The 12,331-nt window shown below is 36.6% G+C and overlaps 1 protein-coding gene across 2 annotated transcripts in view; it reads left to right on the top strand.

Annotated features, from left to right (window-relative positions):
- LOC143246376 (insulin-like growth factor 2 mRNA-binding protein 1) overlaps positions 1–12,331 on the top strand; it is a 59,908-nt gene that overhangs the window by 42,001 nt on the left and 5,576 nt on the right. For both annotated transcript variants that reach the window (XM_076492967.1, XM_076492966.1), the window contains exon 13: positions 8,110–8,223. In XM_076492967.1, coding sequence (XP_076349082.1) covers positions 8,110–8,223 — 114 coding nt within the window. The remainder of the gene's footprint in view (positions 1–8,109; positions 8,224–12,331) is intronic.

The following is a 12,331-nucleotide window of genomic DNA, read 5'->3' as shown; positions in this document are numbered from 1 at the left end:
TTACATCACCATGTCCACATGCCATTATCAAGGCAGGTTATATTAATTGCAGGGTACAGTCTTACATTCCAAACCGTCTCCAATGTTTCCAAAGTCAGCGGTTCAGTCACTCAAAGATGTCGTAACATTATGATTATACGCTCATACAGACATATATTACGACTTGTTGCAGCTCCCAAATTGTTATATAATAAAGTGATAAATTGTTCCCCCGAGGCTTGAAAGGGGTGAAAAGAAAATTTCTAGTGAGATACAAATAAATTTTGATAATAAATAAAAGACATAGTCCAAATGGCTACTTGCGATAATCATGCTTGTGCTTGAAATAGTAAAAAATATTTGTATCTCCGACGTCTACCAGTAGGTTGAATGTGGTGCTTCTCCATACTGGGTACGTGGGGGAATCCATAGTTACATCATCAGTGCTTGTCAGCTAATCAGTGCTTGCTTAGATGGGTATTTCTCGTTTTCTAAGCAGCATAGAAACAATAATGCGATCATTCACAAGATGGAAAAAAGTGGCCTTGTTCACCAGATTGTCTTGTTTCTGGCAAATATAAAAGGATTGAAACTGTGAATCAAAAATTTAGGAAAGAGTACAGTGCAAAATATCCAATCATTGCATCAGAAGTCAGTGACAGTCATGCGTTTTGTACAGTTTGTCACATCGATTTTTCTGTGGTGCATGGCAGGATAAATGATTGTTTCAGACATACGAAATCGGCATCTCACCAACAAAAGGCTGAGGCGAAGACAAAAATGATCCAGATAATGACATTTATGAGTAATAATTCAGAATATGAAAAAGAATCTCAAAATAATTTTTTTTAATTTTGTTATTAAATACACAAAACACAGTCATAAATGAGCAATCTATAGCAGTAATAAATAATAATAGTTATAATAATAATATAATAAACAGCTGAGAGACATTGGTCAGGCCTAGTAGCCGCAAATGATAAAGGGCTCTGTCTACAATCATTACCCTCAGTCATTTGAAATAGTTAGCATCTCTGAAACTGGTGCTCTTTCACTGCTCTTGCAGAACTTGATCCTGCTATCATTTGTAAGCCATCAGTAGATGACTGTGTGGCAGCAGTAGCTGACTGTATTATACAGGGAGCTGCTCAATGTATTCCTAAAACCTTGACATGTTTTCCACTATGTCTTCATCTATGTTGGAATCCTGCCTGCCACATGGCACCGAAGGCTCGAAAACGGGCCTGGGATACTTTCCGTAGGTACCCCACACTCTTTAACCTCATTGCTTTCCAGCAGGCCTGTGCACATGCTCGATGGGTAAGACGTCAAAGCCAGAAGGAATCTTGGATTAAGTTAACAACCAGTATATCTTTTACCACCAGTTCCAAAGACATATGGGACAAAATTTGAAAGGTCAGTGGGCAATATAATTCTGTCCCTCTCTTGATCTTGCTCTCTTATGGCCAGGACGTATTTTATACCCGGAGCATTGCTGATACTCTAGGTGAAAGCTTTTGCCGGGTATCCAGCACTTCTGCTTCTTCCTCCACCTTCTTAGCCATCAAGACTAGTGCAGAGAAATCTCCTCTTTCCTTTCAAACTTATTGTCTTTACGACTATAATCGTCCCTTAACACTGGTGGAACTCAAACTGGCCTTCATTGGTCTGGCAGTAAATCAGTTGGATTTGATGATGTACATAATGAAATTCTGTGCCATCTATCTCCTGCTTCTCTTGCTATTCTTCTGATTGTTTTTAACCAGATCTAGCAGGAGAATGTTTTTCCTGATGCCTGGTGCCAAGTTGCAGTTCTACCTTTCTCTGAGTCTGGTAAGGATCACAATATTCCTTCAAACTAGCATCCAATTGCTTTGACGAGCTATATCTGTACAATCTTAGAGAGGGTGATTAATGCTCATCTTGTTTGGTTCCTTGAATCAAACAACCTCCTCTCGCCCACCTAGTGTGGGTTTCGATGACAGTGCTCCATCATGGACCATCTAATTAGACTTGAAACGTCACTCAGAGAAGCCTTTCTCAAAGGACAACATCTTTTATCAATATTCTTTGACATTGAGAAGGCTTATGACACAACATGGAGGTATGGCATTTTGCGAGATTTCCATATATGTGGGTTACGTGGCCATTTGCACAATTTTATTAAACAATTTTTAATGGATAGGAGATTCCATGTTCGTGTGGGTTTGACACTTTCCTGTTCTTTTCTATAGGAATATGAAGTCCCTCAGGGCTGTTTTTTGAGTGTCACACTTTTCAGAATAAATTTTAATGCCATCACTGAACAATTCCCTCTCACTGTTGCAAACGGGCCCTGTGTCTATGACTTTCACATCTGATATCAGTCGTTGAAAGTGAGGTATATTGAGCGGCAGCTACAGACTGCCCTCAATCTTTTACTGAAGTGGACCACAGCAGATGGCTTTAACTTTTCTATCTCTAGAACTGTTTGCATTCACTTTTGCCACCAACGAGGTATTCACCTTAATCCCGAACTCCGTGTCGGTGAAGTTGTGCTGCCTGTGGTCTCTGAGACAAAGTTCTTGGGGTTTATCTTTTATCATAAGCTGACCTTTATATACCACACATCAAGCAGCTGTGGGTCAAATGTACAAGAGCACTGAACATCCTCCGTGTCATCTGTTCCACCACTTGGTGAGTGAATCGATGTTCTTTGCTAAAGATATATTGTGCTCTTATTTGATCAAAACTCAACTATGGATCACTGGTCTATATCTTTGCCAGACCCTTGGCCTTAAAGATGCTGGATTCCATTCATCATCAAGGACTTTGGCTGTGCACTGGGTTTTTCTGCACTTCTTCAGTTAAGATCTTATACACAGAGTCTCACAAACCTTCTTTGGACCTCCGCCATTTGCAACTGTCTCTACTATATGCTCTGAAACTTCATTTCTTACCAAAGCATCCCACCTGGGGTTGTGTTTTCCTTCCTCAGTGGGCCATACTTTTTTGGAACAGATGATCTGCCATTGCTCCTTTTCACCCTCGTATCCAAGTGCAGTTGGATGAATTGTGTCTGTCCTTGGATAACATTGCTATATCCACTGGTCAGCCCATCCCATCATGGCTTCTTACAGTCCCCAAATGTGACCTATTTTTAAGTCATCTGAGAAAAGCAGACACTCTCGATTGGAAATACTGTCTGCCATTTGCTGAACATCTTTTGAACCATCCTTCCATTCCTATTTATACATATTGTTTGAAATCAGGTGACTGTGTGGGCTCTGCCATGGTTTGTTGTGGTTCGGTGGTTGTGTGCAGAATTCCCTCTACAGCTTCTTTGTTCATTGCTGAAATGTATGCCATTCCTCTTGCTCTGGATCACATAGAAGCTAAGCAGTACTCAAACTGCACTTTTTATACTGACTCGCTCAGTTCTCTCCTGGCCCTGGAATCGCTTTACGTTAGTTCACACCCTGTTCTCACTGTTATTCAAAACCGACTGGCCAATTTCTCTTTAACGTCTACTTCTGTTCAGTTTTTCTGGATGCCCGGGTCAAATTGGTATTCACGGGAATGAGCTTGCTGACACTGCAGCTAAATCTATCTGCTCTGGCACTGTCACTGCTGTGCCAGTTCCATACGTGGACTATGGTTCTGTCAGTGGCGACACCAGGATATTTTCGTTGGGGGGCTGAGGTAAACTGTAGAGGGGCTTCCCAAAATGCCATCAATATGAAGTATAGGTGGTAAATTATAATAATGTAAGTACCAAGATACATTTCAGAAAGTTGTGCTATTTTGAACTGCATTTTCAATTCAGTTTTCGTTGGAAACTCATACTCTGATTAATAATTCATTATTACAAATTAGAAATAATCTGTTTATTAAAATATGCCTATATGTAAAAGAGGAAGCTCGCCTAAATTCCACCCAAGACACAGGGCTATTACATAATAATAAAGAAAAACAAAATTAGCTTAGATTGAACATTTAATATACCATTAAGAGTAAAGCTACAAATCAAAAGAAATATAACATAAAGACATAGTTGACATAGCAGAAACGAATTATCCCATGTGAAGTTAATACACTCTGAGGAAACGTAAGATCACTATTAGGCTAACCATTTTTCATCATGTTATGTTTATAGTCAATATTACTTCAAAACAATGTGTCTATTCTGGTGATTGGCAGCAAATGTGTCTATATCAGTATCAATATCGAGTTGTTTTGCCCTCCTGGAGTTTACTGATATGACAGCAAGGTTGCTGGTGTGGTTGTTATTACTGCTGTTGTGCAAGTATGTCTTGAGAAGCTTCAGAAATGAGAAACTTCTCTCACAGGGAGCTGAGGTCCTGTATTGAAGGCTCTGCTTCTTACCAGCTGGCAGTTGACTTTGAGTGAGCAATGCAAAAACAAGCTTTTCCAAATAAAACCCTATATTGTACTTTGGTGGTCTTGCTTCCGTAAGGATCGGAAAGAAGCTGTTCTAACTGCACTATGCATTGGTCACAGTATTTTAACTCATTGTTTTCTTTTATCTGGAACTGATGCACCAGTGTGTTATCTGTGTGACACTTGGGTCACAATAAGCAACATTTTACTGTCTTGCCATTGTTATAACTCTCAACAATAGCACCATTTTAAACATGTGCTGTCCCAAGGTTTGTCCATAATGTTAGTGTTTTTGGTGATAGTGATACTGTCCACCTTGGTAATGTTTTTAGTTTTCTAAATGTCATTAATCTCTTTTAATGTCATTGAAGTTTTTAATTTATACATTAGACCTTTTTTAATGTGATTCCATTTTAAGAATCAAGTAGTTCATCTTGTTTGATTTGAATTTGGAAAATGGCCGTAATGTTAAGTAATTCGAAACCAGGACTGGAAAGGCCAATTCCAGGTGACTAACACTGCTGTTTGAACAACCAGTTTGAATTACGAGTTAGTCATCTTGACGAGTTATTATTAAAATTTTGCTACAAGTCTTTTAAAACTTTTATTACTTTACTTTCTGAAAATGGCCATAATGTCGCATAACTCGGAACCAGGACTGGAAAGGCCAACTTCAGGTGACTGATGGTGGATTTTGTACTTATCTGTTAGTCTTCCTGACAAGTTATGATAATTACATTTATGCTACAGAAAGCCCTTTACAACTTGTATTAATATAGTTTTTCTCTTAATCTTGTAGACTAGATGTAAAATTGGTTTTATGCTATTTGTTTTTTTTTAAACTTTGTTTTGTTTTACCTTAATTTTGTTTTATGAATTTTACTAAATATATTTTAATTTGAACTTTCTACTGGATGTTTGGCACAGATAGCTTAACTGCTTTGTGCCATAAAACACTAAATCAACCAACCAACTTAACAATAGGGTGTTGATGTTTGTTATTGAGTATTTCTCTTTAAACAATAAGTATAAATACAGTGGTTAAGACTAATGTGGGAGTTAAGCATTTACAGTTTAAGTATAATGGGTGAAGTGAATGGGTTTTATTTGGGAACTCGGGACTAACGTGTGCTTTTAAAGAAGCTAGTAATGAAGATTTGAAATTTTTATGTTGAGTTTTTAGGTTGGAGGAGAAGTTGAAGGCTATTCTAATTAAAGTAAAGATTATAAATGAACAGAAGTGTAGACTGTAGGAAATGACAGCAGGATTTCGGGAAGAGCTAATATTTTAGCATTCAAGGGATACATCAGCTAACAATGACTTTAAGGAAGCTAGAAAGAATATCACTATAGTAATATGTAGTGAATTAAGTAATAATGAGCATATTCTGTTGAGCAACAAATTTCAGCCCTTTGCTTCTGCAGATGGAGAAAAGGGTTAGAGAAGAACTTGGATGATGACAAGGAATCACTTATAACCTCCTTAAGTCATGTGGATAAAATAATCTGTAGGGATAAATAGAAAGAAAAGAAACAGATTATGCTACCCAGGAGCACAGATGGAGGATATAACTGACAGAGCAGGAGATATAATAAAGGGGGCTAGCAGATATAGAGTTTTTGTGGTGCATGTAGATGCTAATAATGTAGGGAAATGTGGGTCAGAAGAGATAGTTAATAAGTACAAGCAGTTTATAAAGGTATTTGTAGAAAAATCTATGATTTAATTGTGTTAGGGATACTGTCTGGAATTATTTATGGGGATGAAGTTATGAATAGGTTATTAGGGCTAAAGGCTAGGCATAGACTAGTATGTAAGGATGAATAACTTGGCTGGTTGGACTGAGATCAGTTCAATGGAAGGAGAAGGATTTCTGGAATGGATGGTTTACTGTTAAATAGTTTAGGGGCTGACTTGTTTTCCAAGGGAAGTTTGCACAAATAATATACTAGATTTTTTTGGGGAAGAATTTTTTTACAATCATAATATGAAATCACTTTGCTGCACTCAGACTATTAACAAAACACTATTTTCACAAACAAATCTTTAGTGAAAATATTTCATTAAAAGTCTGATTTTTATGTACACAAACTACTTGTAAATTTAATAAAAATCTATCAAATTTTATTATGATGCACGTGCTGTATTAAAAGTTATGGTCAAATACTTAATGTGTGTAAATGTGTAGACAAACATGTGTATATTATACAGAGCCCTTAGTGAAAGAGTTAATGAAGATTAGAATTTTATTGGATAATGAACATGGTTTCACTAAGAGAAAATTGTGCCAAACAAATCTTTTGATATTATTTGAAAAGGTTACTGTTTATTTAGATTGTAGATTTGGTGTGTCTGGATTTTTAGAAAGAATTTGACAAGGTGCCATATAAAAGGCTTGTAAAACTTTTTTTTTTTTAGGTGTGTAGCATTTTTTAGCAAATTGGAGAGAAGAGTGGTTGGATAAAAGAAAGCAAAGGGTTGTTACAAATGGAATTCAGTCAAACTGGATTAATGTTAGAAGTGAGGTATCTCAGGGTTCAGTCTTGGGACTAAGGGCATTTTTAATTTGCATCAATGTCATAGATAAAGGAATAGTTAATAAATTACTTAAATTTGCAGATGACATCAAGGTCTTGGGTGTTACTTGCTGTGAAGAGGATGCTGCTGACTTGCAAGTTATTTAGATCAGTTAGTGAGTTTAGCAAATAAATGGCAGATGGGTTTTAATTATGATTAATGCAAGATAATATATGTGGGTTATCATAATTTGAATTGTAAGTATAACTTGTGTGGGAACAACCTTAATACTGTTATGAAAAAAGATCTTGGTGTAATACTTGATCAGTCTCTAAAGCCATTTGAGCAGTGGGCTGTTGCTAGTGGTAGGGCAAATAAGATTTTAGATTGCATCTACAGAAGTATTGAATACAAGTCTAAAGAGGTTATAATTTCATTGTACAGGTTACTCACTGGCTAGGCTTGGAATACCATGTTCAGTATTGGGCTCATTACCTAAGGAAAGACATTAAATTGTAAGAGAGGGTTCAGATAAGAGTTAATAGAATGGTGCTTGGGATGGAGGGGTTGTCATATGAGGAGAGGCTGAAACTTTCAAATTCTTTTCTCTTTAAAAAGCAAAGTGTTGGGAGGATCTGATTGAGGTGTTTAAGATTGTAAATAGGATTGAAAGTGTTGAAATAAATTTTGATTCGGTAGAAGTTGTTTTCAACTAAGTCAGTTTAATTTTTCTAACAGAGTGGTTGGTCTTTGGAATAGGCTGTCTTTGGATATTGTAAAGGAAATAAATTTAAATGAGTTTAAGAAAAAGCATGATAAGTATATGAATGGTAAGGGCTGGTTTTAAATTTTGTTTTTTAATTATTTTAAATTAGTTCAGCAGATAAACATTCAAGGTGGACTAGTAGGTCAAATGTTGTCCCAAATCATTATGGTATGTTATTTACCAGAAAGTGCTCTCTAGTTATGTGATTGGTGATTTGTTTGTGATACATGTATATTTGTAACACTTATTCAGTGTTAATATTAAAATTTTATTTGGCATCTGCTTTTCTTTATTATGTGAATCTGATGATTATATTCTATTGATATAATAGTTTTTGTGTGTGTGTTTGTAAACTGTGATAAATGTTCTTCTTCTTCCTGTGTCTGAAAAATTAAGTTCATACTTCAGTGCAGTTACTTGAAACCTAAATTCTTCAAATGAAAAAATTATTGAACTATTTTTCTAGATTCGAGAACTACAGCAAATTACTCATGCTTTAATTAAATTGCCCGAAGAAAGTCAAAACTCTCAGGCTGAAGAAGTCATTATTCGCATCACTGGAGATTTTTATAGTTCACAAGTAAGAATTTCTAAATTGTGTAATTATCAGTGATTCCTTCTGTATTTCACATAAAGTATGAATCTTGCCCATACAATTTTCTTTTCTTATAACTCAAAGTAACTTCTGAATCATATCATCAGAATTTGTTGAATGTAACTGTTCATGTTGAAATACTATAGTGTTATAGCTATTAGTCTTGTATAACCTGATTAATTGTATATACAAGTTTACATTTCTTTTATAAACCTATAAAAGTAACATTTATATTGTTTTTGCTTAAAAGAATTAAAAATCATTCAGTATGTTACAGTTAAGAGATTTGAACGAATTTCTATATCTTTAAAAATTAGGAAAGGTTAAAAGAGTGTAATGGGTTTTTATTAGTAATAAAATGATTTGTTGATATTATACTTCACTACTCTCACAAGATTAGCTTTTCCAGTTTTGTGCTGCCCTTATATGCAAATAATTTTTATAATACATGTTACAAGCATTCTGCACCCTCTGATTAGAATCAAAGATTCCAGTATGCCTCTCATATAGGTCATCATGCATCATCTCTCCACAGGAGAGCACTACAATCACATGTTGAATGTGAAATCCCTCTGTGTGCCATTACTAATGGTGTTAGTATGCCTCTTTCCCTCTGGGCTTTGGATCAGTCTGCCCTTCCTTATCATAGAGCTAACTGTCCATATCTGGACCAACAATTGTTAGCTTGAATTTTACCAATTTGGAGGGCAGGATTCTAATCTCCTGCTCATCTTATCAGTGCCCAGTATTCCCATCTTTGTCTTACCCTGATGACTCTTTTACAGTACCTCTTCTCAATCCATCTCTTGTCTGTGGTTCTACACAGGTATACTGAAGGGTTTTCTTGGAATATCTTCTTTGCCCTCTCTTCCACATTGGCTTCCCCTGTCATCTTCAGCTCTGGCTCAGCAGTCACATTTTATTTGTTCTTTGGATCTATTGCATCATGGTGCTTAGTTGTCACAGACTCAGCTCCTTATTTACAGAACCTTCAACTGACCATGATTTTTAAACATTTTCTGTTTTTGCATATTTTTGCAATTTTTGGAGCCTAGGATATCTTCAGTCCCACAAAAATCTCTCCTTTCTCATTTGAGGGCCTGTTTGTCACAGTTATAGTTAAGCATGGTACCAGTTTCCAGTTCTTCCTACATTGCCTGTTTCTCCTCGGATGACCAAAATGGATATCTCCAGTGCTTATTGACTTATTCCTATATTAGAACATTCTTGTTCTGCTTCTTCTTCTGTGCTAAATTTACATTTAATCACAGATGCTGCAGCCCTTCATAACTGGAATGCATGAGTTGATCACTAGGAAGCTTTGATCATTGTTCTGTGGTAATTTTTTTTTTTTTTTTCTGGCTATCTCCAGTGATTGTCTGGTTATGATCCATTCTAACATTCAACAGTGGTGGCTCATATTGATCATCAAGGTGGCATCTGGTTAAGATCCCTGTGCTTTCTAACATTTGATTTTGGGCCCAGGATCATCACTTTCATTTAAAATTCATTGTATGGCATTTCTTGTACCTGCTACTTTCACCCTTATGGAGAAAGAGGGTGCCATAGTTTTCCATTGCCTGGAAGATCCATAGTTGGATTCTCAGAGGTTAGATCCTCATACTCCTGTTTGAGGTTTTAGGCCTAATACCACCATTTGTTTTAATTAAACTGAGTTTCCTGAATTTGTCTGGCTCTTCCAACAGTTTTTAATTTTTTATCTTTCTCTGTCCAACTGTTGTCTAAGGCTCATCAGTGCAGGTTACACAAAGGCATCAGTGATTATCCTATTGGGTCAGATTTGGTGAGCGCTTGTCTCGCCATTTAAGTTTTAGTATGGAAAAATTTTACCACAGATAAGTGGATCTTTCAAGTTCTCACAAGGATTAGTCCATTATTTCATACACCTCTCTTCATTCTCTCATACAGGTTTATTTCCTAATAAATTCAGATTCACCACTATAGATAATTGGATTCTTTTCACTCCTTCACACTCAACCTTTTTTTTTTTTTTAATCAAATTAAATAAGTCTGTTCTTACTCCCACACTGTACATGGTTCATTCAGGGGAGGGGTTTTCAACTTTCTTCACCAATTCATGTAGTACTATCTATTATGAGAATGTGAGCATCTTTGGCATCGCTCATTACTTTAGGTCGAGCCCACATGTTCTTTTTAATGCTCCTTATTTTCTGAAGTATCGTTCATTGGGACTCCCCAACATAATTTACACTCCCCCTCATTAGTTGACCACTCCTAGTTTTCAGTTGCTGGAAAGGTGGGCAGAGTTCTATTTCTGTTTAATATTGCTTGAACTCATTATTTTCTTCACAAAGAAGTGGGTGAAGCTGGGAGGTCTCTTACCTATAACCCTGGATGGTTTTCCCAGATGACCAGTGGGAGTGTAGGATTAGCCTGTGTGAGAGACTTCTCATAATTCCAATTCAGATATGTCACTTTGCTATCCAGTTGAGTTGAGTGTGGCCCTTTGTTTGTGGTCATTACTTTCATTTCAGTAATTATGAAAAAGAACCCTCAACTCTTCTCAATTCTACACGCAAAGTGTCACTATTGGTTTAACATTGTTTCACATGCTCCTCATTATTCTGACAGCAGGAGATATTGCCTTTCCTCTCAGGTTGGGTAATTAGGATTTCTGTTTATAATCCCATGCCAAGTAATCGTTTTTCTTTTTTTTCAAGTTGAGTGAACCATTAAAGCCCTGTAATTATAAGTTTTGGTTTTTGCATTTTGTACTACTTCTGGTTGAAGCAAAGATTTGTTCACTTTTGTTTTACCTGCCTTCTCTTCTTAATTCTGGCAGCTTTGCATCTAACATTCTGTTGGAATCCAATACTATCGAAACCACATTGTGGTCCTCATTCTCTAGTCTCGGTGATCTAGCTTTTGGTAATTCCTATGCAGACACGAAATCTTATCTTTTTGGTTAGGGCCTGAACACCTCCCATGAGTCATGGACAATGTTTCATTACGTGTGGGTACTCTGTACATTAGCTGGCTGACTGATTGTAACCAGATGCATATAGTATTGCAGGAAGTAGACCAGTTTCTGATGTAGTTGATCCTAAACTCATGTTTTCTTCTCATAGTATTAGGGTTTTGTTTCTGTGGCCAGTCAGCCTTTACTCCCCCAGATTTCAGATTTCACATTGTTTGGATGAAGAGCATACCTGTTCCAGAAGTAATGCAGACCTCACTAGTATTCTGATGCTATATCTTATTTTCACACACTCTTTTCTGCACAGGCATATTCTGTGTGAATCTTGCTTTCACTTGCCTTTCCACCTTGTCAGTGTGGGATTCTAGCAATAGTATGAGGAGAGATGAATGTGTTTTGAAAGTTAAAATTTTCCTACAAGGAAAATATATTTCTGATAATACCTCTTATCACACTCTCCCACTCTTCCTCCCTACAATGGTCAGTGTTCAGGATTTTTTTTTTTTTTGGACAGCAAAAAAAGTGATTTGGAAAGGAAGTAATAATAGACAGTGTACATAAAGGTCTGAGATGGGGTGCACTGAAGTAGGTGGAGAGAATCATAAGTTTTACCTTTCTATAGGCAATATAGTGGAGTATAAAGACTGAAGCAAGTGAGGTAAGATTCATAACAATTCTTGGATGAACAAAGAGGAAATTTCATCAGAATAAAGCTATAGTGTGAGAGGTAGTATTATTGGAAATACATTTTCAGTGTAGAAAAATGTTAACGTTCCTGACTTGTACTGCTCTCTATACATGTAAATTTTTGTTTGCTGCTATCCTTGGTGCTCCTATCTACCTTCATGTGTTTTCACATGAGGCAGCTGCATGGTAATATGCAAATGAGTATGCTACAACCTTCCACCAGTAGGAGTGTGATGCTCCTTTTACTATAGACTTGATGTACTGTTCCAGATGTTGCCTGGCTATGGGGTTAATGACTTTTACCAAACTGCAGTTCACCCCTTAGCTAGGTGCCCTTCTTCCTACCATCTTCCAGATATTAGTTTCTGGGAGGTACTGGTGTTAGTTGGATCTGGATCAGCCACATAAATCAACGTGTTTGAGTGGCCTTGATATGTTCTTCCTACC

The sequence above is a fragment of the Tachypleus tridentatus genome, chromosome 3, assembly GCF_004210375.1.
Source record: "Tachypleus tridentatus isolate NWPU-2018 chromosome 3, ASM421037v1, whole genome shotgun sequence".
Classification (NCBI taxonomy): Eukaryota; Metazoa; Arthropoda; class Merostomata; order Xiphosura; family Limulidae; genus Tachypleus; species Tachypleus tridentatus.
This window is presented reverse-complemented; position numbering and strand designations above follow the sequence as displayed.